At 39.2% G+C, this 26,417-nt stretch overlaps 1 protein-coding gene across 2 annotated transcripts in view; it reads left to right on the top strand.

Moving 5' to 3' along the window:
• Positions 1-23,889, top strand: part of LOC102275918 (putative dimethylaniline monooxygenase [N-oxide-forming] 6) — a 30,101-nt gene extending 6,212 nt beyond the window's left edge. For both annotated transcript variants that reach the window (XM_070384480.1, XM_005902395.2), the window contains 7 exons: positions 1,804-1,992; positions 3,194-3,356; positions 6,030-6,172; positions 7,946-8,145; positions 17,433-17,788; positions 21,137-21,209; positions 22,911-23,889. In XM_070384480.1, coding sequence (XP_070240581.1) covers positions 1,804-1,992; positions 3,194-3,356; positions 6,030-6,172; positions 7,946-8,145; positions 17,433-17,788; positions 21,137-21,209; positions 22,911-23,253 — 1,467 coding nt within the window. In that variant the 3' untranslated portion in view covers positions 23,254-23,889. The remainder of the gene's footprint in view (positions 1-1,803; positions 1,993-3,193; positions 3,357-6,029; positions 6,173-7,945; positions 8,146-17,432; positions 17,789-21,136; positions 21,210-22,910) is intronic.
• The last annotated feature ends 2,528 nt before the right edge of the window (positions 23,890-26,417 follow it).

Genomic DNA, 26,417 nt, shown 5'->3' with positions numbered 1-26,417 from the left:
ACACAATTACAACCCAAGACAGACAATGCTAACATGCCGCATAGCATGACATCTTGTCCTAGACATCTAGGTGGAGGACAAGCTCTCCCAGCCAGCAGGGAGCATCTGAGCTTAATTTCCTCCCTACTGGCTCAAACCACCCCACATATTTAAATAATAAAAATATGAACTCTCTGGAACTAGTTAGTGTCTGTTGTTACATAATATTTTTATTTTCCTCTGTTTGTAGAACAGTCTTTTAGGGAAAATTCTAAGGAGCTATAGGGAACATAGTCTTCTCTTCTTGTGTTAAGTTCGGCTGGAGTCCAGTGGTGAAAGAGTCTAGTAATTCATTAATGATGGAAATAATTCATGGTCTTATCACCTCTCAGAGCAAAATCGTACATTTTTTAAACCAGTCTCCAACCCACAGCTCAGCCCTCCCTTTAGTGGGCAGCTTAGAAAACTCTTTCTCACAAACATTAACACAAGTTACTGGCTAGGGGTGAACAGTGACAGACCCAAACATGAGAACCCACCAAGGCAAAGCATTCACTCTTTCTCTGACCTTAGCAGAAATTTCCAAGTGTGGTTTAAAAAGTTAAAATCTCTGGGCTTAGTTATCGTGAGAAATGCAGCAACCATGAGTAGAGGAAGTTTATTTTTGTCACTTAAGGGGAAACAGTGAAGACTCAAGCAGCCCCCCAGAGACACAGTTCTCTCATTTGGGGTTGTTGGACTGGAGGGAGTTAGCTGTCTTGAATCCAGGAGCAATATAACATTTCATCTTTTTCCTTCCTTTCATGAGAATTCCTTCAAGATTTGGGGAAAGATGGCTTGCCAGCTTTTAGATGTACTTTCAAGGCAGCACATTTTGTGAACTTTTATCCTATTCTTGAAACAGAGAGGAAATGTTTGTTTTGAACTTAGCCTTCCACTGCTCCTCAAAAGAAGCCACTTTTCAATTACATGGTGGTTTTACTATAAGATGCCAAAATTTAACACCAGTTCTAAGACTTCTTGTTTCTTCTGTTTCTTCGGTGAGGAGTGAATGCCACTAGTTGGTGAGTTCAGGAATTCCTCAAACACAGAATTCATTTACACTACAGAAGTGGTCTTCAGGCTTGGTCCCTGGACCAACAGCATCAGCAGCACAGGGATCTTATCAGAAATACACATTCTCAGGCCTCAACCCAGACACAATGAGCCAGAAATTCAGAAGTGGGACCCAGGAAGTGACAGTCTAAGGAGCCCTTCAAGAAATGACTTCTTTAGAGAGTTCTATGGCTAGTGAAGAGAAGAGTTCACCGAATTCCATACAGCCAATCAAACAGGCTAAAAGCCACAGCATCCATTGGACATTTAATTATGTTCTTGAAAATGAGTGAGATCAGACCCAGTGCTGTGACTTGGGGGTGGGGTGGGGAGAGAGCTAAACTGGAGCTAAACAGAGTAAAAGGACCAAGATGGAAGATTCACCAGCTCTGTGGCAGGTGTTGTTGAAGGCTTTCCTTTCCATGTCTTACAGACAGCACTCAATTTTTTTCATGTTGTTTTCTTTTTTTTAAACATATGGAAAAAGTTTCAATCAACTGAGCATTGAATAGTCACTTAGGGGAATACCATTCTTGGTTTCCTTTTTAAGCCTTATTATTCTTCTTCAGTTTGGTCGCTCGGTCATGTCCAACTCCTTGCAACTCCATGGACTGCAGCACACCAGGCTTCCCTGCCCATCACCAACTCCCGGAGCTTACTCAAACTCATGTCCATCAAGCCAGTGATGCCATCCAACCATCTATTCTTCTGTTGTCTTATTCTCCTTAGGACCATTCAGAAGAAGGCAGAGCCAGCATCTACAAGTCTGTGTTCACCAACTCTTCCAAAGAGATGATGTGCTTTCCAGACTTCCCATACCCTGACGATTACCCGAACTACATGCACCAAAGCAAGGTCCAGGACTACATAAAGACATTTGCTCAAAAGAAGAATCTTTTAAGATATATACAGTTTGAGGTAAGGACCTTATAACATGTGCTGTTGACATCAATATGTTTAAGGATTAGAGGAAAAGCAGAGATACAGGGATACATTATCCTAGAAAATAGAGTCAAAGGTTTGGACACCTCACCAACCAACTGTTGGTTCAGATTATAAAGTACTCATGAATTGTTTTTATTTCTCCTTAAAACATGTTCTCCAAAGTCTCTAAGAACTTTCAAAACATCATAGAAAGTGGTGGAGGCAGCTGTACCAGCCTAATGAACCTTCCACCCTCACACACTTATGTTTTAGAAACAACCCCAAAGTCTCTAGTTCACACTTAGACTTCTGTAGGTCCAATGCCCAAGTTGTGATTCTAATAGATGTGGCATTTGTTAGAGGTTCTGCCTTTAATAAGAGAGTAACAATGTAAAAGGATAATTTTATTGCCCTCATTCTTCACACACTTAGTCCCTTAGATTAGAAGCCTTACGAGTTATGGCATAGCAGTATTGTTTCCATAATTATAAGTAATTCTTCACATTTGTTTAGAACTCAACTTCAATCCATTAGTTATGTGCAGAGCACATATATATAGTGGGGAAAAAAAAGAAGCAAAATCATAAATTGGAACTTTACTTAATATTTTATTTATCTTATTATATTTTAAATAATTTTACTTATACCAAGCTCTGGGAGTTGGTGATGGATAGGAAAGCCTGGCATACTGTAGTCCATGGGGTCGCAAAGAGTCAGACACAACTGAGTGACTGAACTGAGCTGATATCAACATAACAGTCTTACAATGGAAGTGACTAATATTTCCAAAGGATAGTGTCCTTATATTGCAAAACAGAAATCAAGGATTGAAGCCTGAGATAATCTCATATTATTGGAGTAGATAGAAGAGGAAGCTAGAGAGGAAGAAGCCATGGATGTCAATGTAGGGTGACAGCAAGCAAATGATATGGCACCTTCATAAGAATACTCACTGCAATATATCCCAAATCTATTAACTACATGCAAAAAAAAATAAATATACCCCAGTGAGTAATTATTCTTGTGAAGTTTGAAGATTCACTGTGACTTCCTATTTTAATGCCTTTCCACACTATCCTCAATGAACATGAGAACACAGCAATTATTTTCTCCACAGAAATACTGCAAGGAACAAACAAACAAAAAACCTCATAGAACTGTAAATAGAAGCAATTTCTTTCTGGTTTTCTTTAAGACCCTGGTTACTAGTATAAAGAAATGTCCCAACTTCTTGATCACTGGCCAATGGGAAGTTGTTTCAGAAAAGGATGAGAAACAAGAATCTACTATTTTTGATGCTGTAATGATCTGTTCAGGACATCATGTGTACCCAAATCTACCAACGGATTCCTTTCCTGGTAAGTTTGGAAAATATATAAGAATCTTAAACAAAAACATCATGGAATAAGATAGAGTTTTCCACAGATTGCACATAATAATCATTCTTAATGTTCCAAATATTTTTTTAAAAATTTGTCTGATGATATGTCAAATATACTCATCATTGGCCTCATCCTAAAAGAAACAAGGACTTGCAGGTCAGAGATTAAATGAAGACACAGGTCTGTAGAGAAGAAACTTGGGTCTTAAAATTTCATCTATATCCACATTTTGCAAATTAACTTTAAAAATCACAGTAAGTATGTAAGTATTTATGTGTGTGAGTGTGTAGTGATACATTTCATTACTCTGCAGAAGTGGCAAATAGCAAATAAATACATAAGCAACCTCCCTTCCTTTTTCCTTTCTTCATCTTTCTTCCTTCTTTCCTCCTCCTCTCTTCCCCCTCTCCTTCCTTCCTATCTTCCTTCCCTCATTCCTTCCTTCTTTCTTTGCAACAGGAATGCATCCCCTCAAAAATATTAGAGCTCATATGTCAGAGGCTGATGTTCATGAAAGTGAAAATGAAAGTCGCTCAGTTGTATTCAACTCTTTGCCACCCCATGGACTATACAGTCCATGGAATTCTCCAGACTAGAATACTGGAGTGGGTAGCCTTTCCCTTCTCCAGGGGATCTTCCCAACCCAGGGATCAAACCGTCTCCCGCACTGCATGCAGATTCTTTACCAGCTGAGCCACAAGGGAAGCCCACGTTGTTCATAAACCAAGGTAATTAAAAGAGTAGAGATTAAGGAAGAATAGTAGATTGACATAACTAATGCTAAGAGGCAGCATATTTGGGGTTCTGAATGTAGAATACCTGGGCTCAACTCCTTATTCTACTAGATACTTACCATGTAACCCTAGACAACTCACTAAACTTCTTTGTCTCAATTTCCTTTTCTTTTAAAATAGAGATAATACTAGTACCTACCATTCAGAGGTGTTATCTGGATTAAATGACTACGACAAGTAAACCCTCAACAAATAGTATGCTGCTACTGCTGCTAAGTAGCTTCAGTCGTGTCCGACTCTGTGCGACCCCAGACGGCAGCCCACCAGGCTCACCCATCCCTGGGATTCTCCAGACAAGAACACTGGAGTGGGTTGCCATTTCCTTCTCCAATGCATGAAAGTGAAAAGTGAAAGTGAAGTCGCTCAATCGTGTTCAACTCCTAGCGACCTCATGGACTGCAGCCTACCAGGCTCCTCCGTCCATGGGATTTTCCAGGCAAGAGTACTGGAGTGGGGTGCCATTGCCTTCTCCAACAAATAGTACGGTTATTAGCAAATATAAGTTCAAATTCCTTAAGTTTTTTATGACGTCTTTAAAAGTAATTAGTTAGGGATTTAGTGCCAAAAATCTCCAAAAGGATAAGTGCATAAAAATTAGGGAAATTTTTAAAATTAAAATTGCTAATAGGAGAATCAAACATTTAAAAATAGTGGGGGGGAAGAAAAGTGACTCTTAATTGCTGGTAGCAGGAGCTCTGCCCCTGGCAAAGGTCATGAGGAAGAAGGCTTGGCATACACAAAGGCGAGGTCGAGCCTCAGGAGTCCCCCTGGAAATTCTCGAGCATCTACCCCCAAAACCAGAGTCTGCCTACTTTCTGCTTTGTGCTCTCACCTACACCTCTGACTTTATGGGGGGCTGTTCCCCACTACCTCTCTCTGAAACAAGAGTTAACTTACAGCTCCAGTTAATAATTCCTGAGTGTGACAGTGTTTCAACCTACAAACTCCTTTGGAAATCCTCTAGCCTGCCTGAATAGGTTTTTCTGGCCACATGTGATTGTTCAGAGCCTCCCAACTGTGAGAGGCAGGAGATGTTCTAAACTGTCTAAACACAGATTCCTTTGAGCAGTTAAAAGATTGATTAGAAATTGTATTGGTGAAGGGTTTTTCATTTGTTGGGCCAACGTTTGCTGCTAAGTCTCCATATCCCTCACCTGCTGTGTCCCTGGCAGTGTATTGATTAATATAATTGGTGTAAGTAGTAGCTTTAATGTTTGCAGCCTTGGACCCTTGAGTTAATTCTTTTTCTTGTTATAGCCCACCACACCTTTGCCCTATAGGAATGTAACTTTATCTAATGCTTTTGGAGGGTGGCGCTTGACTAATCACCTTTAGAGAAAAATAAGTTTTCTGAAGAAAGGGTCTTAAAATGTTAACAGGCCTCCAGGCCAGAAGATGATGCAAAATCACCTAAACTTTTGCACATGATAAGTTTGCAGGAAGAAAGCCTGGCATACTGCATGACTCTACCCCTTCCCCCATTATCCTCTATGCATAACTTAAGGTATAAAAACTACTTTGGAAAATAAAGTGCAGGCCTTGTTCACCAAAACTTGGTCTCCCCATGTCGTTCTTTCTCTCACCTTCTGGCTGAATTATTCAGCCTCTTTTCTCCACTGAATTTCCTCACTGAGCTATCCTTATTTCAGCCTCTTTCTCCACTGAATTTCCTCACTGAGCTATCCTTACTTAACCACTCTTTATATCCTTAATTAACGTTTAGTTAAGCAATTGTTTCCTGATCCTCGCGGACGCCGTCCCCGCTTCGAATTCCCTGGACCCACCGGGGCTGGACCCCGGCACTTAATCATTTCTTCTGGAAGTCAACTCAAACCACTCTCCGTGTTCTGTGTAGGCCTCGACCGATTTCAAGGCCACTACCTCCACAGCCGGGACTATAAGGGCCCAGAAGTGTACAAGGGGAAGAGGGTCCTCGTGATTGGCCTGGGGAACTCAGGATGTGACATTGCTGTTGAGCTCAGTCGTCTGGTTACACAGGTATGAGATCTAAAAGGTCTGGGGAAACAAACTTAGGATGGCTATGCTACAACAGCAGTATCCGAAGCATTGAGGATGGCATTGACCGTGTCATACCACAGTCTACCTGCTGTATATGCCAATCAAATCAAGGACTTGAGACACTCCCTGTGAAGCAATGTAATGTGTCCCATGCTAATAAGGAAGTATAGTCTGCTGAAACCAGAGTTAAGTACATGTATATATATGTAAGTATGCATTTTTGGTTTTAGTTTTATGTTCTGATCACCTCCAAGCAAACTGGTTGCTAGTCAAGCTCTGCCTTTATTTATTTAATAGTATTTCTTGTCACCTACCATGCAACAGTACTATGCTTACCACCCTGGAAGAAACAAAATTTAGGTTTTACTATTGTTTACCCATTCAACAGCCAACAAATAACAGGCTGTTTTTATGTGTCAGCACTCCATCAGGCTAGAAATAAACACAGAAGTAAGTCAAGCTACTTCTTGATTTCAAGGAGGAATCAATGGGTAGAAATAGGATGACAGGTACATGATCATCATGAAAGGAAGCAATGAGACTTTAGTTGTGGCCGTGGCAGCACCATGACTAGATAATCGAACTTTGCATGGATGAATTGTCAAAGAAGTCTTCCCAGAGGACTTCATGCTGAGTCATACATAACCAATAAACCCAAAAGAACTTAACATATTTCTAATACAAGATTAAACTTGTCACAGTTGAATAAAGAGCTCTCTTACTCCCAGGTGTCAGGTAGTCATTCTTTCAACACCTATGCACTTGATCTCTAGGGTGGAGAGAGGGTAGTTCTGCCTCTAAATACCTAGTTTCAAAGATGGACTATTCATCTTGACCTACCTCTTTAAAAGTGCTCCTACTTGGATATTAAGGGAAATGTATATGGAAATATCCATAGATACGTACTAACATATTTCTAAGGAAATAGTTGCTCAATAAATAAATTCGTAAATGGACATTTAAAAATACCTAAGGATTATTCAAAGTCAGACTCACTTAGGTTATCACAAAAGTGATAAAATAGATAAGCAGTTGGGCTTGTCTTAGGCTAAAGCAGCTGCCCAAGGTCCTGGAGTGTATGTGTAGTGAGGACTGGAAAAGGAGACCAGGCACAGAGAACAGAATTAAATCCTTGGCATTTCCTCAGACTGATTTTGGCCAGCAAGTTAAATGCTTTACCCCTACTCAGCCAAGCAACTACCACCAGCCACCACCATTGACTGATCTTTACTAGACCTACCGTTTTAGTCTTAAAGGTCTGCAAACACTATATTTGTCACAGTTGAATAATGCATGCGTGCTAAGTCACTTCAGTCATGCATGACTCTTTGTGACCGTACAGACTGTAGCTCACCAAGCTCCTCTGTTCACGGGATTCTCCAGGCAGGAATACTGGAGTGGCGTGCCATGCCCTCCACCAGGGGATCTTCCCCACCCAGTGATCTAACCCACCTCTCCTGTGGCTACTGCACTGCTGGCAGATTCTTTACCACTGAGCCACCAGGGAACAGAGAACTCTCATATTCCAAGGTGTCGGATACTCATTCTTTCAACATCTATGCACTCGCCCTCTGGGGTGGAGCAAGAGAGGGTAGTTCTGCCTCTATCTAGCTTCTATCATGGACTACTCATCTTGACCTACCTCTTTAAAAGTTTTCCTACCTGAATAATGTATAGAGATGTCCATGGAATTGTGTTGTATCTGCTTAATTCTTACAGAGTGATATTGAAATCTGTTACCTTCCCTACCAGGTCATTATCAGCACCAGAAGTGGTTCCTGGGTCATGAGTCGGGTTTGGGATGACGGCTATCCTTGGGACATGCTGTATGTTACCCGCTTTGCATCCTTTCTTCAGAATGCCCTTCCTTCATTTGTCTCTGACTGGTTATATGTCAAGAAGATGAACACGTGGTTTAAACATGAGAACTATGGCCTGATGCCTTTAAATAGGTACTAAAAATAATACATATCTTACTATTAAAAAAAGTGAAGCACTGGTTTAAGTTGAATTCTTTCTAAGTCTTGCTTTAGTTACTGCATTAAGCCTGGTGAAATTAAATTAAGGACTGCATAGATGACATGGTATAATCAGAGACCATGAATGGGATGAAAATCTTACTGAAATTAGTCTAGTGGTAAAAGTAGTAAGAAAGAATACAAAGTGGGGATGGATCTGGTAACTAGCTTACCCTAACATGCAAGATTCATTTGGGGTTGCACAAGCCATAGCACAGAATTTTGAGGGCTGAGACATCTCATAAATGATTTTCTTGAGGCATATTTTGTCCATGCTTATAGATGAATATGTATAGCAATAGTAAGATGTACTCCTCAAGACTGTTGTGGTATTCAGTGAAATTTAATATGTAAGGATTACTTTGTGAACTCTAAAGCTTTACAAATATCAGTTCATATTAGTGTCTTCTAATGGGCATCAGTTCAGTTCAGTCGTTCAGTAGTGTCTGACTCTTTGCAACCCCATCAACTGCAGCACGACAGTCTTCCCTGTCCATCACCAACTCCTGGAGTTCACTCAAACTCACTTCCATCAAGTGAGTGATACCATCCAGCCATCTCATCCTTTCTTGTCCCCTTCTCCTCCTGTCCCCAATCCCTCCCAGCATCAGAGGCTTTTCCAATGAGTCAACTCTTCACATGAGGTGGCCAAAGGACTGGAGTTTCAGCTTTAGCATCATTCCTTCCAAAGAACATCCAGAACTGATCTCCTTTAGAATGGATTGGGTGGATGTCCTTGCAGTCTAAGGGACTCTCAAGAGTCTTCTCCAACACTACAGTTCAAAAGCATCAATTCCTCAGCACTCAGGTTTCTTCACAGTCCAACTCTCACATCCATACAGGACTACTGGAAAAACCATAGCCTTGACTAGATGGACGTTTGTTGGCAAAGTAATGTCTCTGCTTTTCAATATGCTATCTAGGTTGGTCATAACTTTCCTTCCAAGGAGTAAGCGTCTTTTAATTTCATGGCTGCAATCACCATCTGCAGTGATTTTGGAGCCCCCCAAAATAAAGTCTGCCACTGTTTCCACTGTTTCCCCATCTATTTCCCATGAAGTGATGAGACCGGATGCCATGATCTTAGTTTTCTGAATCTTGAGCTTTAAGCCAACTTTTTCACTCTCCTCTTTCACTTTCATCAAGAGGCTTTTTAGTTCCTCTTCACTTTCTGCCATAAGGGTGGTGTCATCTGCATATCTGAGCTTATTAATATTTCTCCCGGCAATCTTGATTCCAGCTTGTGCTTCTTCCAGCCCAGCATTTCTCATGATGTACTCTGCATATAAGTTAAATAAGCAGGGTGACAATATACAGCCTTGGCATACTCCTTTTCCTATTTGGAACCAGTCTGTTGTTCTATGTCCAGTTCTAACTGTTGCTTCCTGACCTGCATATAGGTTTCTCAAGAGGCAGGTCAGGTGGTCTGGTATTCCCATCTCTTTCAGAATTTTCCACAGTTTATTGTGATCCACACAGTCAAAGGTTTTGGCATGGTCAATAAAGCAGAAATAGATGTTTTCCTGGAACAGCGGACGTTGGCAATTTGATCTCTGTTTCCTCTGCCTTTTCTAAAACCAGCTTGAATATCTGGAAGTTCATGCTTCACGTATTGCTGAAGCCTGATTTGGAGAATTTTGAGCATTACTTTACTAGCGTGTGAGATGAGTGCAATTGTGGTAGTTTGAGCATTCTTTGGCATTGCCTTTCTTTGGGATTGGAATGAAAACTGACCTTTTCCAGTCCTGTGGCCACTGCTGAGTTTTCCAAATTTGCTAGCATATTGAATGCAGCGCTTTCACAGCATCATCTTTCAGGATTTGGAATAGCTCAACTGGAATTCCATCACCTCCACTAGCTTTGTTCGTAGTGATACTTCCTAAGGCCCACTTGACTTCACATTCCAGGATGTCTGGCTCTAGGTGATTGATCACACCATCGTGCTTATCTGGGTCATGAAGATCTTTTTTGTACAGTTCTTCTGTGTATTCTTGCCACCTTTTCTTAATATCTTCTGCTTCTGTTAGGTCCATAACATTTCTGTCCTTTATCAAGCCCATCTTTGCATGAAATGTTCCCTTGGTATCTCTAATTTTCTTGAAGAGATATCTAGTCTTTTGCATTCTGTTGTTTTCCTCTATTTCTTTGCATTGATCGCTGAGGAAGGCTTTCTTATCTCTTCTTGCTATTCTTTGGAACTCTGCATTCAGATGCTTATATCTTTCTTTCTCTCCTTTGCTTTTTCTCTTCTCTTCTTTTCACAGCTATTTGCAAGGCCTCCCCAGACAGCCATTTTGCTTTTTTTGCATTTCTTTTCCATGGGGATGGTCTTGATCCCTGTCTCCTGTACAATGTCATGAACCTCCGTCCATAGTTCATCAAGGACTCTATCAGATCTAGTCCCTTAAATCTATTTCTCATTTCCACTGTATAATCATAAGGGATTTGATTTAGGTCATACCTGAATGGTCTAGTGGTTTTCCCTACTTTCTTCAATTTCAGTCTGAATTTGGCAATAAGGAGTTCATGATCTGAGCCACAGTCAGCTCCTGGTCTTGTTTTTGCTGACTGGATAGAGCTTCTCCATCTTTGGCTGCAAAGAATATAATCAATCTGATTTCGGTGTTGACCATCTGGTGATGTCCATGTGTAGAGTCTTCTCTTCTGTTGTTGGAAGAGGGTGTTTGCTATGACCAGTGCATTCTCTTGGCAAAACTCTATTAGACTTTGCCCTGCTTTATTCCATATTCCAAGGCCAAATTTGCCTGTTACTCCAGGTGTTTCTTGACTTCCTACTTTTGCATTCCAATCTCCTATAATGAAAATGACATCTTTTTTGGGTGTTAGTTCTGAAAGGTCTTGTAGGTCTTCATAGAACCATTCAACTTCAGCTTCTTCAGCATTACTGGTTGGGGCATAGACTTGGATTACTGTGATATTGAATGGTTTGCCTTGGAAACGAACAGAGATCATTCTGTCATTTTTGAGATTGCATCCAGGAATTGCATTTCAGACTCTTTTGTTGACCATGATGGCTACTCCATTTCTTCTAAGGGATTCCTGCCCACAGTAGTAGATATAATGGGCATTTGAGTTAAATTCACCCATTCCAGTCCATTTTAGTTTGCTGATTCCTAGAATGTCGACATTCACTCTTGCCATCTCCTGTTTGACCACTTGCAATTTGCCTTGATTCATGGACCTGACATTCCAGGTTCCTATGCAATATTGCTCCTTATAGCATCAGACCTTGCTTCTATCACCAGTCACATCCACAGCTGGGTATTGTTTTTGCTTTGGCTCCATCCCTTCATTCTTTCTGGAGTTATTTCTCCACTGATCTCCAGTAGCATATTGGGCACCTACTGACCTGGGGAGTTCCTCTTTCAGTATCCTATCATTTTGCCTTTTCATACTTTTCATACTAATGGGCATACGAGGAGCAATTAACAAAGTAGTGTTAATCAACATGTCTCAGCAAGTAGATAGTCTGAAAATGAATGTGCATGCCTCCACGGAAGGGTTGACATTTCTGCAGGACAGTGTGGAGGCATGGAGCATGTAAGGCAGGGGAGAGACACAGAACTGATGTAACCTGGCAAATTAATGATTCACTATTTACTTCTCTATAAAGACAGAGTCCAATACCTACTAATTAAAAGGGATCTAGGTAGATGAATCAGTATTATTAAAAAAAAAAAAAAAGTAACATTTAAGTGGGTAAGAAAAAAAAAAAAAGAATTCCTTAGAAATTTCATCTTTGGTCCATGAAAAGCAAAAGCTTTTCATTGTGATTAGAAATACAGGCTTAAAAAGTGAGAACAAATTGCAAACTTTAGCACTAAATACAAGGTTTAGTAGCAAATTCTCACTCTGTAGCACTTATCTTACTTTGTCTGGCAGACTGCTATATCCCTCGAGAAAAATGTTGATTTCATGCATTTAAAATTATTTTTTTAATGTAATAGAAGTTTCAGAGCTTGAACTGGTAAAGATTTTTTGTCTTGTAATAGTAACTGCAAACCATATTTTGGCTTTTTCCTTCAGACAATAAAAACAGAATTGGAAATCCATTCATCCAGGAAGGGTTCCAATTACCAAAAGTTGTTGATGATACCTTCTCACTCCTCCCTTTGTAGGGAGGGTAACAGGGGAGAAAAACAGGTTTGGCTGTGACCTATTTATTGCCACCTATAGGGTTAAAGAACAGTTTGCAGAATTAAAGAGGTAGAGAACAGTGTGGAATACAAAAACAAATTCTAAGACTTATAAAGTTTCTTAGTCTTTGAAATAGTTAGAGGAAACTCCAGAATCCTTGAAGGAAACTTAAGTCAAAATGAAGAATGACATCAAAAAGCAGCATTCCTAGAATTTTGGCAACTGAAGTGCAGTATCAACGTTGTACTTTTTTTTTTTTTTTGCAACTACAGTTAATGAAAGGAAACCGAAGTGGAGTCCGACTCTTTGCGACCCCATGGGCTGTAGCCTACCAGGCTTCTGTGTCCATCAGATTTTCCAGGCAAGGGCACTGGAGTGGGTTGCCATTTCCTTCTCCAGGATATCTTCCCAACCCAGGGACTGAACCCGGGTCTCCCGCATTGTAGGTGGACACTTTACCGTCTGAGCTACTGGAGTGGCATTAAAACATCTCACCACAATAGATCTGATTTCCTCATGTAAGATGAGAGCTTATTTATAATAATAGTTCACTTAGAATAATGATGCTTGCACATGCCAGGCACTGTTTTAAGTGCTTTACAGATAACTGTTCATTTGACTCTCAAAACAACTGTAAAAGATAGCTTCTGTACTATCCCTATTTTCCATATAATACAAAATACAAATACAGAGAACTAGCAGCTAGTAAGAGAAGGAACTAGGTTATGAAATTGGGCCACCTGATTCCACAGTCAGCACTCTTAACAACTTTATTGTGACTAGGAATTAGTTTTATCATCATCTATTTGGTGAGTCTTCAAATAGTTTAAGTTATCCAGAAGCGAATATTCAAGTTTCAAGAAGCCAAAAGAAACAGCTCAGATATTCTTTTTTTTTTAAGTATAGTAGATTTACAATGTTTCAGGTGTAGTGAAGTGATTGTTACACATATGTATTCTTTTTCAGATTCTTTTCCACTATACATTATTATAAGATGCTGAATATAGTTCTTTGTGCTACACAGGTCTTTACTGTTTACCTATTTTGTATATTAAAAAGGTAAAGTGGAAGTTGCTCGGTCATGTCCAACTCTTTGTGGCCCCACAGACCGTGGCATGCCAGGCTCCTCTGTCCATGGAATTCTCCAGACAAGAATACTGGAGTGGGTTGCCAGGCCCTCCTCCAAGGGATCTTTCTGACTCAGGGTTCAAACCTGGGCCTCCAGCATTGCAGGCTGATTCTTTACCATCTGAAGCACTAGAGAAGGCCATTTTATACATAGTAGTTGTATATCTGTTAACCCGCGTTTCCCAATTTATCTATTCCTTGTTTCCCCTTCAATAACCATAAGGATGCTTTCTCTGTCTGTGAGTTTATATCAGCTTTGTGAAAAAGTTCATTTGTACCATTTTTAAAGATTCCACATGTAAGTGATGTCATATGATATTTGCCTTTATCTTATTTCACTTAGTATGATAATCCCTAGGTCCATCCATGTTACTGCAAATAGCATTATTTCATTCTTTTTTATGGCTGAGTAATATTCCTCTGTGTGTGTGTGTGTACCACATCTATTTTATCCATTCATCTGTCAATGGACATCGAGATTGCTTCCATGTCTTGGCTATTATAAACAGTGCTACAATGAACATTGAGGTGCAAGTATCTTTTAGAATTAGTGTTTTCATCTTTTCCAGATATATGCCCAGGAGTGGGACTGCTGAGTCATATGGAAATGCTATTTTTAGTTTTTGAAGGAAAATATATACTGTTCTTCATAGTGGCTGCATCAATTTACATTCACACAAACAGCATTAGGAGGGTTCCCTTTTCTCTACACCCTCTCCAGTATTTAATATTTGCAGACATTTTAATTGAAATATAGTTTATTTACAATATTTCAGGCATACAAAGTGATTCTGTTAAATATACACATATTCAGTCAGTTCAGTCGCTCAGTTGTGTCCAACTCTTTATGACCCCATAGACTGCAGCATGCCAGGCTTCCCTGTCCATCACCAATTGCCAGAGCTTTCTCAAACTCATGTCCATTGAATTGGTGATGCCATCCAACCATCTCCTCCTCGGTTGTCCCCTTCTCATCCTGCCTTCAATCTTGCCCAGCATCAGGGTCTTTTCCAACGAGTCAGTTCTTTGCATCAGGTGACCAAACTATTAGGAGTTTCAGCTTCAGCATCAGTCCTTCCAATGAATAGTCAGGACTGATTTCCTTTAGGATGGACTTGTTTGATCTCCTTGCAGTCCAAGGGACTCTCAAGTCTTCTCTAGCATCACAGATCAAAAGCATCAATTCTTCAGCACTCAGCTTTCTTTATAGTCCAACTCTCACATCCATACATGACTACTGGAAAAACCATAGCCTTGACTAGACCAACCTTTGTCAGTAAAGCAATGTCTTTGCTTTTTAATATGCTGTCTAGGTTGGTCATAAACTTTCTCCCAAGAAGCAAGGGCCTTTTAATTTCAAGGCTGCAGTCACCATCTGCAATGATTTTGGAGCCCAAGAAAATAAAGTCTGTCACTGTTTCCACTGTTTCCCCATCTATTTGCCATGAAGTGATGGGACCAGATGTCATGACTTAGTTTTCTGAATGTTGAGTTTTAAGCCAACTTTTTCACTCTCCTCTTTCACTTTCATCAAGAGGCTCCTTAGTTTCCCTTCACTGTCTCCCATATGTGTGGTGTCATCTGCATATCTGAGATTATTGATATTTCTCCCGGCAATCTTGATTCCAGCTTGTGCTTCATCCAGCTTGGCATCTCGCATGATGTACTCTGCATATAAGTTAAATAAGCAGGGTGACAATATACAGCCTTGATGTACTCCTTTTCCAATTTGGAAGCAGTCTGTTGTCCCATGTTTGGTTCTAACTGTTGTTTTTTGATCTGGATACAGATTTCTCAGGAGGCAGGTAAGGTGGTATGATATTCCCATCTCTTGAAAAATTTTCCAGTTTGCTGTGATCTACATGGTCAAAGGCTTTGGCATAATCAATAAAGCAGAAGTAGATGTTCTGAAATTCTCTTGCTTTTTCTATGACCCAATGGATCTTGGCAATTTGATCTCTAGTTCTAGTTTCTGTCTTTTCTAAATCCAGCTTGAATATCTGGGAGTTCTCCATTCACATACTGTTAAAGCCTGGATTGGAGAATTTTGAGCATTTCTTTGCTAGCATGTGAGATGAGTGCAATTGTGCAGTAGTTTAAAAATTCTTTGGCATTGCCCTTCTTTGGGATTGAAATAAAAACTGACATTTTCCAGTCCTGTGGCCACTGCTGAATTTTCCAATTTTCTGTCATACTGAGTGCAGCACTTTCACAGCATCATCTTTAAGGATTTGAAATAGCACAACTGGAGTTTCATAGCCTCCACTAGCTTTCTTTGTAGTGATGTTTCCTAAGGCCCACTTGACTTCAAATTCCAGGATGTCTGACTGTAGGTGAGTGATCACACCATCATGGTTATCTTGGTCACGAAGACCTTTTTTGTATAGTTCTTCTGTGTATTTTTTCCACCTCTTCCTAATATCTTCTGCTTCTGTTAGGTCCATACCATTTCTGTCCTTTAGACAGAAGCTGAAGCTGAATGGTTTTATGAAGACCTACAAGACCTTTTATAACTAACACCCAAAAAAGATGTCCTTTTTCACCTTGAAATGGGTACATCATAAGAAACACTGGGCTGGATGAAGCACAAGCTGGAATCAAGATTGCCGGGAGAAATATCAATAACCTCAGATATGCAGATGACACCACCCTTATGGCAAAAAGTGAAGAGGAACTAAAGAGCTTCTTGATGAAAGTGAAAGAGGAGAGTGAAAAAGTTGGCTTAAAACTCAACATTCAGAAAACTAAAATCATGACATCTGGTTCCATCACTTCATGGTAAATAGATGGGGAAGCAATGGAAAGAGTGACAGACTTTATTTTGGGAGGCTCCAAAATCACTGCAGATGGTGGCTGCAGCCTTGAAATCAAAAGACCCTTGCTCCTTGGAAGAAGAGTTATGACCAACCTAGACAGCATATTAAAAAGCAAAGACATTACTTTGCCAACAAAGGTCCATCTAGTCAAAGCTACGGTTTTTCCAGTAGTCATGTATGGATGTGAGAGTTAGACTATAAAGAAAGCTGAACGCTGAAGAATTGATGCTTTTGAACTGTGATATTGGAGAAGACTCTTGAGAGTCTCTTAGACTGCAAAGAGATCCAACCAGTCCATCCTAAAGGAAATCAGTCCTGAATGTTCATTGGAAGGACTGATGCTGAAGCTGAAACTCCAATACTTTGGCCACCTGATACGAAGAACAGACTCATCTGGAAAGACCCTGATGCTGGGAAAGATTGAAGGCAGGAGGAGAAAGGGACGACAGAAGATGAGATGGTTGGATGGCATCACCAACTCCGGGAGTTGGTGATAGACAGGGTGGCCTGGTGTGCTACAGTCCATGGGGTCATAAAGAGTTGGGCACAACTGAGTGACTGAACTGAACAGAGATCATTCTGTTGTTTTTGAGATTGCACCCAATTACTGCATTTCAGACTCTTTTGTTGATTATGAAGGCTACTCTGTTTCTTCTAAGGGATGGAGAACATTTAGATATATTCAGTTAAAATATATTCTGTTTCATATTCTTTTCCATTACAGGTTAATAAAAGATACTGAATACATTTCCCTGTGCTTATTCTATATAGTAGTATGTATCTGAAATTCCTAATTATTATTTGTAGACTTTTTGATGATTCCCATTCTAACTGGTGTGGTTGGTACATCATTTTAGTTTATTATTTCTCTAAAAATTAGAAATGTTGAACATCTTTTCATGAGGCTGTTGGCCATCTGTATGTCAAACAGATATTCTTAAGGACTATTAATATCAACAGGAAAGAACTTTTCCAAAAGAAGAGAGTTTAGTTGCCCTGTATGTGTTCATGCTGATGTTCAACTGCTTAAATTTGGTTTCAGTGCTATGGACTGTTGCAGATATTTCTTGGAAATGAGGTACTTTATAGCATGGGCCTCTTTCTCTTGTTTCTCCACAGCACCTTGAGGAAAGAGCCTGTGTTCAATGATGAGCTCCCCTCCCGCATCCTATGTGGCACTATAACCATCAAACCCAGTGTGAAGGAGTTTACAGAGACTTCAGCCATGTTTGAGGATGGGACAGTGTTTGAGGCCATTGACTATGTCATCTTTGCAACAGGCTACGGTTATGCCTACCCCTTCCTTGAGGACTCCATCATCAAAAGCAGAAATAATGAGGTCACCTTGTACAAAGGCATCTTCCCCCCATTCTTGGAAAAGCCAACCTTGGCTGTGATTGGCCTTGTCCAGTCCCTTGGTGCTACCATTCCCACGGCTGACCTGCAGGCCCGCTGGGCTGTTAAAGTATTTGCAAGTAAGTGAGCCATTCTGTCTTTCATTCATTTAGTCAACAAATATTTACTAAGCACATACTGCGTGCCAAGTTCTGTGATAGGTGCTAGGGATATAAAGGCAATAAGACAGACATGAGCCTTGACCTCACAGGGCTTAAAACAGGGTAGGGGGAACGCTACAACAGGGAAAGGTTTAGGGTGTTGTGGTGAGGATAATTGGGTTGTGAGTTATTGTCTAAAAATAGAACAGTCTGAGAAAAGGTATAAAGGTAAGAGACAGCATGGACTGTGTGGGGAATGAGAAGCATTTTAGTGTAACAAAATACAAAGCAGAGGTAGAGAGTAGCAAGAAAGAAAGGAAGGAAGGAACCAGAGCATGGAGGGCCTTACAAGCTATGTCAGAGAGCTTAAACTTCTCATTGGGGTATTGATAGGACTTTGAAAGCCTATAAAAGCAAAAGAAGGACAGCAGTGGGTCACTGCAATGTCAAGTTACACTGCAAAGATTGAAAGGGCCCTGGTGGGTGTCAGGGCATGCTGGAGACATTATTGGTGTCAATGCTGTCAAAATAGCAGTGTCAGGCCACTCCTATATTCTGTTGATAATCTTCTCCCCCTTCTTCCACCTGGATCCTGTGGGCTTCAGGGGCAACGAGTATGTTTGTGTGGACAAATTAAGAATATAAGGGTGTACCCCAATGTTCATCACAGCACTGTTTATAATAGCCAGGACATGGAAGCAACCTAGATGTCCATCAGCAGATGAATGGATAAGAAAGCTGTGGAACATATACACAATGGAGTATTACTCAGCCATTAAAAAGAATACATTTGAATCAGTTCTAATGAGGTGGATGAAACTGGAGCCTATTATACAGAGTGAAATAAGCCAGAAAGAAAAACACCAATACAGTATACTAACACATATATATGGAATTTAGAAAGATGGTAATGATAACCCTGTATGCGAGACAGCAAAAGAGACAGAGATGTATAGAACAGTCTTTTGGACTCTGTGGGAGAGGGAGGGGGGGGATGATTTGGGAGAATGGCATTAAAACATGTATAATATCATATAAGAAATGAATCGCCAGTCCAGGTTCGATGCAGGATGCAGGAAGCTTGGGGCTGGTGCACTGGGATGACCCAGAGGGATGGTATGGGGAGGGAGGTGGGAGGGGGGTTCAGGATGGGGATCACGTGTACACCCGTGGTGGATGCATGTTGACGTATGGCAAAACCAATACAATATTGTAAAGTAAAAAATAATAATAATAATAAATTAAAAAAAAAAAAGAATATAAGGGTTACATGGAGAAAAACAATGTCTCAAATGTTGATTTAATTTACTCCAGAAAACTAAAATCATGGCATCTGGTCCCATCACTTCATGGGAAATAGATGGGGAAACAGTGGAAACAGTGGCTGACTTCATTTTGGGGGGCTCCAAAATCACTGCAGATGGTGACTGTAGCCACAAAATTAAAAGACACTTACTCCTTGGAAGGAAAGTTATTACCGATCTAGACAGCATATTAAAAATCAGAGATATTACTTTGCCAACAAAGGTCCATCTCGTCAAGGCTATGGTTTTTCCAGTAGTCATGTATGGATGGGAGAGTTGGAGCATAAAGAAAGCTGAGTGCCGAAGAATTGACACTTTTGAACTGTGGTGTTGGAGAAGACTCTTGAGAGTCCCCTGGACTGCAAGGAGATTCAACCAGTCCATCCAAAAGGAGATCAGTCCTGAGTATTCATTGGAAGAACTGATGTTATTTTTTTTTCACTTTACAATATTGTATTGGTTTTGCCATACATCAACATGATTATCTCAATAGATGCAGAGAAAGCCTTTGATAAAATTCAACATCCATCTATGATAAAAACTCTCCAGAAAGCAGGAATAGAAGGAACATATCCCAACATAATAAAAGCTATATATGACAAACCCACAGCAAACATTATCCTCAATGGTGAAAAATTGAAAGCCAGAAGGACTGATGTTAAAGCTGAAACTCTAATACTTTGGCCACCTGATGCAAAGAGCTGACTCATTAGAAAAGACCCTGATGCTGGGAAAGATTGAAGGCAGGAGGAAAAGGGGACAACAGAGGATGAGGTGGTTGGATGGCATCACCGACCCCATGGAGATGAGTTTGAGTAAACTCCGGGAGTTGGTGATGGACAGGGAGGCCTGGTGTGCTGCGGTTCATGGAGTCACAGAGTTGGACATGACTGAGCAACTGAACTGAACTGAACTGAATCATGTTGATCACCACTGTTAAAGTGTGCTTTTATTCAAGGATTCAAGAACCTTGGCCAATATAGTTGTACCTTACCTAACATACTGTCCATAGAAATTTAGACTATAGGTAATAAAGAAAAAGTTACAATCATAGAGCATATGTATATGTTTTCTTTCTATTTCAAATGTACCATGAAGGATGATTACTTTCAAAAACCCATCATGAAATCTTTTGTAAGTGATCCTATTGTTTTTTCTCTTGAAAGGCACAACACTCTTATGGGAATATCAGATACAGTTCATATATCCAAGAAATTTACATAAAACTAAGGGCATCATTTATTCATTCAACAAATATTCACTGAACACCTGCTGTGTGCAAGGCTCTGTCTTGGCACTTAAGATACATCGAGCAAAATGACCAGAATTCTGGTCCCTTACTTTCTCATAGGGGCACAGCAAATATCTGACCACAGGGTACCAGCAGGCTGAGGTGAGATATGAACAATGATTGGGGAGTACTCATGAGAATGTCATAATATCCCCTGCCATTATTACAGAGGCAAATTAGCTATAGTTAGCAATTGGAAGAGGCCTCCATTAATGTGAAATTTACAAAAAACTAAAAATTTTCTGTCATCCCTTAAAAATCCTCCAGGCTGATGTTGGAAAATCCAGATTTCCTTCCATTGTCCCAATTGAATTGCCATGGACCTTAGATTGAATTATTTTACCAGACTATCTCTTGAGATAATTCTTAGTAAGAAGATGCAGAAAGAAATATGAAGACACTGGTAAGCTATTATATGCATGAGGCATGTTGAGGATTAGGCCCTCCATTATGTCATCAGAAATATAAGACTGAGTCACTTGAAGCTACAAACTTCTCCACGGTCACTATCTCACGGAAAGCCAGCTTTGCAATTTCCAGAGCAAGTTCATTGGCTTCTCAAATCTTTGTTTCTGTGAATTGTTATTCTGCTAAACACACTAAAGATAGTTCCTCTTGATATAAAATCTTTTAGGGATATAGTTCATAAACACTGAATGAAATTCATCATGTATAATTGCATATTTCTGATTTCTTTTTCTTTTTCAATATCTGACTTCATTTCTTTTTTAGATTCATGTACCTTGCCAACTACAAATGAAATGATGGATGACATTGAGGAGAAAATGGGGAAGAAACTCAAATGGTAAGAGATGGTACTCATTAATGAACAAATCTTAAAATTTGCCTTTATATGTAGGGAAACATTAATAGATTCTATAACCTTGTCATTAGTCAGTTCACATTTTTGAAACATTTGCTATAATCAAGCAGTATTAGATGGGCAAATAATAATCATTATATTTCTCTTCTATAACTCTAGCACACAGGTTCTCAAACAGGGGTGATTTTGCCCCACAGGGGACATTTGGCAAAATCTGGAGACATTTCTGGTTATTGCAAGTGAAGAGATCATGCTAATGGGTAGAAACCAGGGATGCAGAGGACAGTCCACCTGTACAAAGAAATATCCATCTCAAAGTGTCAATAGTGCTGAGGTTGAGAAATGACTGTTTTCCCAAGAGCTCATTTCCCATCAGCCACATGTCTATCACAAATTAGCTAACTGGAAAGTGATCAGTGGCAATGCTGTAACAAGAAAACCAAATACAGAATTAAATAGAGTTCACCTGCCCTAATATTTTCTACTAATAGAATAGTCGCTTCTGATTCATCCAATCATGAGTTTTCAAGTAACCATAAATGGGATTTGTAGGAAGTTAAGTGACTCAACATCAGATGTAAAAATGTACTCTTTTTTGTGTTAATCACTCCAATAAAAGTCAGTCCTTTTCAAATTAAATATTAAAATCTATTAAAAATACTTAGGTAATGGATCACATATAGATGAATAAGTGACCATATAGGAAGTATTTCTACTTTAAAGTCTCTAACATGCCATTCATTAAAGGCCCAAGAAAGTCATTGGCTAAGGGCCTAAAGAAGAGAAGACATGGGTATACTCAGACTCAACAAAACCTTCCCTGTTTCATACAGAAAACCATCACAATATTGTAATTATCCTTTCATACAGAAAACCATCACAATATTGTAATTATCCTCCAATTAAAATTAATAAATAAATTTTAAAAAAATAAAAAGATCAGCCCAAAAAAAAACCTCCCCTGCACCTCCTCCAGTTCACAGGACAGCTCTGTGAAATGAGCACTCCTATGTGCTAACAGTTCATGCAGCTTACTCTGCTTACCACCCTTTATGACTGAAGCCAATAAGAATAAAGAGGAGGGGAAAGAGAGGCCTCAATGTCAATCTTATTCTTAAGAGTTTCTAAAAGCAAATGAGATCATATTCCAGCTAAATGCATGAAACAATTTATAAATTGCAGCAAATATTAAAACTATTCATAAACCCAATTTCAGTTCAGTTCAGTTCAGTCGCTCAGTCGTGTCTGACCCTTTGTGACCCCATGAATTGCAGCACGCCAGGCCTCCCTGTCTATCACCAATTAAAACACATCAATATAAAAAACTAACTCTGGAGAAGATCTTACGCAAGTGTCATATAAAGAATATCATGTATCAAAGACTAAGTTAATCAGTCACCTTGAGACCCTAGGGTCAGTTCACTCTCGGCTTCATGGCTAGAGGCAAAAACCAAAAATGACATCATAGTTGAACAGAGGTTAGAAAGGAGAGAAAAAACAAAAACAGGTAATTTAAGTCAAAGAACATATGATGCATTCTATGTTGTGAGAAAAGAGAGGAGTCATGGGGTATTACTGGAGTTGCTGACTAAAATGCTACTTTTCTGAAAGTAAAAAAAATGAAATTTGTGCCTTTGTTTACAAATGTGGCACTCACTGCAATGTGTTATTTTGTTTCCTCAGGTTTGGCCAGAGCCAGACTTTGCAGACAGATTACATCACATACATGGACGAACTGGGCTCCTTCATAGGGGCCAAACCTAACATACCATGGCTCTTCCTGACTGATCCCCAGCTGGCCCTGGAGGTGTTCTTTGGTCCTTGTAGCCCATACCAGTTTCGACTGATGGGACCAGGGAAGTGGCATGGGGCCAGAAATGCCATCCTGACCCAATGGGACAGGACATTAAAGCCAACCAGGACAAGAGCAGTCGGTGAAGCTAAAAGACCCCAACGTTTTTACAATTTGCTTAAAATTCTTTTATTCCCAGTGCTTCTTCTGGCTGTTTTACTTGCATTTTATTGATAAGAAATTTATTTGGGTCTCAGAATTCAGCCTAGAAGTTTAATTGCAGATATGTATACACATTTATTAAATTTTATAGCTGCTGTTTCCCTTCTTGCAGATGTAAGAATAAATCCTAGCCAATCTGACTAAAGTCTAAATAAAATGCAAAACAATAACTCTCTTTATGATGAGAATCTATACTTTAAATAGATTTTCACATACTGAATTGGCAAGTTTGGAGATGCTTAAGATAAAGAAAAAGATGGGAGGGTATATGGGAGTGAGCCCAGATTTGTTGGCTGAATAAAGTTTAATAAGCTTTTTAAAGTGTGTTTGGTCATGGGGAGAATTTACATCACAAAAAATGTTGAGTCTTATAACCCATGACACTGTATATCTCTCCATTTTAGATCTTTAATTTCTCCCTCTTGAAGTTTTTAGCACTGTGCCCATTTTATGTCATGTTTATCCTGAGTATTAAGCATTTTTGAATATTATAGTTTAATTTTTTTAATTTCTTATTGTTTATTGCTAATTTATAGAAATGCACTCATTTGTTCTAGGAACTTTATATAGATCCTATATACTCTACATAAATAATCATGTTGTCTAAAAATAAAGATTTCTAAAAATATTTCTAAAAATAAAAATGTATGGCAAAACCAATACAATATTGTAAAGTAAAAATAAATAAATAAAATTAAAGATATTTTACTTCTCTCATTTAAAATTAAATGTCTTTTATTTCTTTCTCTGCATTATTGCACTGACTAGAAACTCCAGTATTATGGATAAAAGTGGGGAGATCAGACATCCTTGCCTTGTTCTTGATCTTAGGAATAAAACATTGAGTCTTTTACCATTAAACATGATCTACCTATAGATTTTTCATAAATGTCCTTCATTAAATTGAAGAACATTCCTTTTGTTCCTAGTTTTCAGACAATTTTCATCAAGAATGGATTTTGTCTTTTTCAACTGCTTTTTTCTGCATCAATTGAGATGGTCTCTTTTTTGTTTATTTGTTTTAGTTTATAAATATGGTGAATTCCACTGTCTGTTAAACCAATCTTGAATTCCTGAAATAAAACCCAACTTGGTCATGATAATGATAATATTATCCATTTTATATGCAATAGGATTATATTTGTTAACATCTGATAACAAATCTGATAAGAATTTTTATACTTTTGTCTGTTAGGGATATTAATCTGTCTTTAATTTCTCATAATATTTTTGTCTGGTTTTGGTATCCATGTAATGATGGACTTATAGAACAAACTGAAGAATATTCTGTCCTCTTTGTCTGGCAGAGTTGTATATAATTGGCATTATTGTTTTCTTAAATGTTTAATGGAATTAGCAGTGAAGCCATCTTTAATCTGAAGTTCTTTGTGGGAAAAACTTTAAACTAAAAATTCAAGTTCTGTCTGAATTTTTTGAAACTTTAGGAGTTCAAAATTAACCTCGATTTATTTTTTCAAGCATACAACATTGTATCTATACTTCTATATACCCTACAGTGTGCTCAACACCAAAAATTTAGGCTCCATTGACCACCATACATTAGATCCCCTTCACCCATTTGATCCTCTCCCTCTGGTAAACACTACTTTGTTCCCTACAAGGTTGGGGGGTTTTGTTGAGTTTGTTCTTTTACTTTGTTATACTTCACATATGATAAAATCATATGGCTTTGCCTTTCTCTGTCTGACTTATTTCACTTGGCAAAATACCAAGGTCCATTCATTTTGTCACAGTTGGCAAGATGTTATTTTTGTATTTCATCACACACACACACACACACCTTTATATACACCACTTCTTCTTTATCCATGTATCCACTGATGGGCACTTAGGTTGTTTTCATATATTGGCTATTGTAACTAATGCCATAGTAAACATACAGGTGGATATAGCTTTTCAAATTAGTGCTTTTTTATAGTGCTTTGGATAAAGTTGCAGAAGTGGGATAGCTGGATCATATAGTAGTTCTTTTCTTAAATTTTTAATATTTAGAGGAATCTATATATTGTCTTCCAAGATGGCTGCACAAATTTCCATTCCTACCTTTTTCTATATCCTTGGCAACATTTGTTATTTCTTAGCTTTTTGATAATGTCAATCTAACAAACATGAAGTAATATATCATTGTGATTTTGATTTGCATTTCCCTAGTAATTAGTAATACTGAACATCTTTTTATGTGCCTGTTGAGTAGAGAGGAAAAAAGTTGGCTTAAAGCTCAACATTCAGAAAATGAAGATCATGGCATCTGGTCCCTCACTTCATGGGAAATAGATGGGGAAACAGTGGAAACAGTGTCAGACTTTATTTTTGGGGGCTCCAAAATCACTGAAGATGGTGACTGCAGCCATGAAATTAAAAGATGCTTACTCCTTGGAAGGAAAGTTATGACCAACCTAGATAGCATATTCAAAAGCAGAGACATTAGTTTGCCAACAAAGGTCCATCTAGTCAAGACTATGGTTTTTCCAGCGGTCATGTATGGATGTGAGAGTTGGACTGTGAAGAAAGCTGAGCGCTGAAGAATTGATGGTTTTGAACTGTGGTGTTGGAGAAGACTCTTGAGAGTCCCTTGGACTGCAAGGAGATCCAACCAGTACATTCTGAAGGAGATTAGCCCTGGGATTTCTTTGGAAGGAATGATGCTAAAGCTGAAACTCCAGTACTTTGGCCACCTCATGTGAAGAGTTGACTCATTGGAAAAGACTCTGATGCTGGGAGGGATTGAGGGCAGGAGGAGAAGGGGATGACAGAGGATGAGATGGCTGGATGACATCACCGACTCGATGGACACGAGTCTGAGTGAACTCCGGGAGTTGGTGATGGACAGGGAGGCCTGGCGTGCTGTGGTTCATGGGGTCCCAAAGAGTCGGACACAACTGAGTGACTGAACTGAACTGAATTGAACTGACCATCTGCATGTCTTTTTTGGAAAAATGTTGGTTCAATTCCTCTGCCCATTTTGTAATTGGGCTCTTTGGGGTGTTTTTCTGAACTGTATGACATCTTTATGTATTTTGGATATAATTACTTATCAGATATATTATTTGCAACTATCTTCTCCCATTCAATAGTTGTCTTTTTATTTTATTAATGGTTTCCTTTGCTGTGCAGAAGCTTTTTAGTTTTATATAATCCCATCTGTTTGCTATCAC

This window comes from Bos mutus, chromosome 16 (assembly GCF_027580195.1).
Source record: "Bos mutus isolate GX-2022 chromosome 16, NWIPB_WYAK_1.1, whole genome shotgun sequence".
NCBI lineage: Eukaryota > Metazoa > Chordata > Mammalia > Artiodactyla > Bovidae > Bos > Bos mutus.
Note: the sequence above shows the minus strand (reverse complement) of the source record. Positions and strands in the feature narration are given on the sequence as shown.